Genomic DNA, 3,030 nt, shown 5'->3' with positions numbered 1-3,030 from the left:
TGTGTGTGTGTGTGTGTGTGTGAGTGTGTGTGTGTGTGTGAGTGTGTGTGTGTGAGTGTGTGTGTGTGTGTGTCTCATTAGTCTCTGACTCTCTCTCTGTGGATCTGACCTGTGAAAGAACTCGTCCCAGTCGTGCAGACTGTTGTTCGTGTTCAAATACTGTGACTACTGCTTCACTACTACTAATACCACTAATACTAATAATACTACTAATGTTACCAATACTACTTATACCACTAATACTTGACTCACTGTTAGTGAGCCAATAAAAATAAAGCAGATTTCAGGTGAAAACACTCAGAGAAACCAAATCCTGCAAGGTTTGGATGGTGGGTCCAGGTGGGCGGGGCTTGGTGACTGCTTTGTTGTGACATCACAAAGTTCCAGAAGTCCTGACGGCTGGTTTTAAGGCTCAGTTTCTGAATACAGGCTGTGTGCATTTCTCTGTGGACTGAGGCTTTGATACTTTCACAGTATTAATATAGAAGCTAGAGCTGATCTATAATCTATAATCACACTACACGTGGACACACACCTTTACACTGGAGGAGCTTTACACACGTTTGAGCTGAGAAACTCAGAGTGACAGTTTCCCGCCTCCTCCAGAGGCTGATGATGTTCTGAGGTCACAGGTAGAAGAAGCCATCGACCTCTGACCATTCTCTTCTTCATGAACAGTGTGGAACACAGGTGAGCTTCACCTGTTGGTGTGTTTAACATGAACTACTTCCTGTGTCTGCTCCTCAGGTTCTTCCGGGGGGAGTACACGGTGGAGGTGGCCATCAACGACTACCTGGACATCTACTGTCCTCACTATGAGGGGGCGGAGTCTGCCGAGCGCATGGAGCACTATGTGTTGTATATGGTGAACTACGACGGCTACACCACCTGCGACCACCACAGGAAGGGCTTCAAGCGCTGGGAGTGTAACCGCCCCCAGAGTCCCAGCGGCCCCCTCAAGTTCTCCGAGAAGTTCCAGCTGTTCACGCCCTTCAGCCTGGGCTTCGAGTTCAGGCCGGGCCACGAGTACTACTACATCTGTGAGTACTACTACTACTGAGTACTACTGAGTACTGCTACATCTGTGAGTACTACTACTACTGAGTGCTGCTACATCTGTGAGTACTACTACTACTGAGTACTACTGAGTACTGCTACATCTGTGAGTACTACTACTACTGAGTACTACTACATCTGTGAGTACTACTACTACTGAGTACTACTGAGTACTACTACATCTGTGAGTACTACTACTACTGAGTACTACTGAGTACTACTGAGTACTACTAGATCTGTGAGTACTACTACTACTGAGTACTACTGAATACTACTACATCTGTGAGTACTACTACTACTGAGTACTACTGAGTACTACTAGATCTGTGAGTACTACTACTACTGAGTACTACTGAGTACTACTACATCTGTGAATACTACCACTACTGAGTACTACTGAGTACTACTACATGTGTGAGTACTACTGAGTACACCCCTGCCCCCCCCGTCTCTCAGACAGTGAGGGCGTGTTTGTGTTCTCCCTCAGGGTGTCCCTGCCGGGTGGCTACAGTCTCGTTGTACATTTAACAAACCTGTAAAATAATTAGAAATCATTTTTCACCTTTTAAATTTTTTGGTTTAATTGATTTTATAGAGAATCTGATCTGTTAAAAATAATAAACTTTATTTATAAATCACTTTTATTCACAGAAAGAAAAAGAATAAAATGTAAAAAATCAGTGAAACAGTCAGAGGTTAAAACAAAGACAGGAAGTTACACAAAATATAAAGAGAAACTAAAACGTGTCAAACATTGATCAAAGACACGGATGATGTCTGACTGATCTAAAGCTGATCCATTATTATTAATAATTATTATTATTTTATTTTCATGACTTTCAGTTTGTTCACTGATTTTTACTAAAAGATTTTATTAATGAAGCAGTTGTAACGTAACGTAAGCTGCTGTATTTATGTGTGTGTGTGTGTGTGTGTGTGTGTGTGTGTGTGTGTGTGAGTGTGTGTGTGTGTTTGTCCTCTCTTTATGAACTTGATCTCGATTTATTTTTTATTTAAAACCATAAAACAAAATAATTTTTTTAAATGTTTCCTGTTTCAAAATATAATTTGTTATTTGTTAAAAAATATTTTTGACGTTTGATGTTTTTTCAGTGGAACAATTTGATTTTTATGTTTTAACCAGGTGTATGTCATGAAATAAAATATACATATTAATATATTAACTGAGTCTGATTGACAGGTTCTTTGTTCAGGTTTGAAATGGATTAAAACTGATTTTAGAAACTAAACAGGATGTCTCACACAAACACACACACACACACACACACTAACACACACACACACACACACACACAGTAACGACACGTCCTGGACAGTTTGAGGTTCAGCTTCTTGTGGACTGGAGGAGCTGGGATCAGTACAGTCCACCTCCTGGGTCACAGCTGCCCCCCTTTCTATATTCAGGTCCGGATCTTTGTGACTTCCTGATTAAATAAAGTTTATATAACTTTATTTGTGCAGACAAACAGTCACATGTAGAGTGAAGGTCTCAGGACGAGACCGGAGACAGAGTGTAGACGTGTGTCAGGATTATTAGAGACTGAACACACTGAGATGTTTTCACTTGTGTCTCTGCTGTTGTTGTTGTTGTTGTTGTTGTTGTTGTTGTTGTTGTTGTTGTTGTTGTTGTTGTTTTTGTTATATTTGTGTTTTTAGTTATTTGTGTTGAAATTAATCGTCTTTTGTTTAAACTCAGACGATAAAAAGTTTTTCTGAATCAGAATCAGTGTTTAGATCACCTGAAGCTGAGGATGTGAAAACTGATCAGCTTCAGTTATTGATCAGGTCTGAGTGATGTCATCATCACTTCAGTATTGTACTGTTAAGTCTTTCCTGTCTGTGTTTCCTCTGCAGCGTCTCCACATCCAAACCTGGCCGGGAAACCCTGTCTGAAGCTCAAAGTCTACGTCAAACCAACCAGTGAGTCTCAGTCAGTGTGGGGGGGCTGTATTG

The 3,030-nt window shown here is 40.8% G+C and overlaps 1 protein-coding gene across 1 annotated transcript in view; it reads left to right on the top strand.

Annotated features, from left to right (window-relative positions):
• The window catches only part of LOC111668243 (ephrin-A2-like), a 57,773-nt gene that overhangs the window by 51,038 nt on the left and 3,705 nt on the right, over window positions 1-3,030 (top strand). The window contains exons 2-3 of the mRNA XM_023424252.2: window positions 748-1,040; window positions 2,932-2,997. Coding sequence (XP_023280020.1) covers window positions 748-1,040; window positions 2,932-2,997 — 359 coding nt within the window. The remainder of the gene's footprint in view (window positions 1-747; window positions 1,041-2,931; window positions 2,998-3,030) is intronic.

The sequence above is a fragment of the Seriola lalandi genome, unplaced genomic scaffold, assembly GCF_002814215.2.
Source record: "Seriola lalandi dorsalis isolate HSWRI2012SDOR001 ecotype SW California unplaced genomic scaffold, Sedor1 jcf7180002054722, whole genome shotgun sequence".
Lineage (NCBI taxonomy): Eukaryota > Metazoa > Chordata > Actinopteri > Carangiformes > Carangidae > Seriola > Seriola lalandi.
Note: the sequence above shows the minus strand (reverse complement) of the source record. Positions and strands in the feature narration are given on the sequence as shown.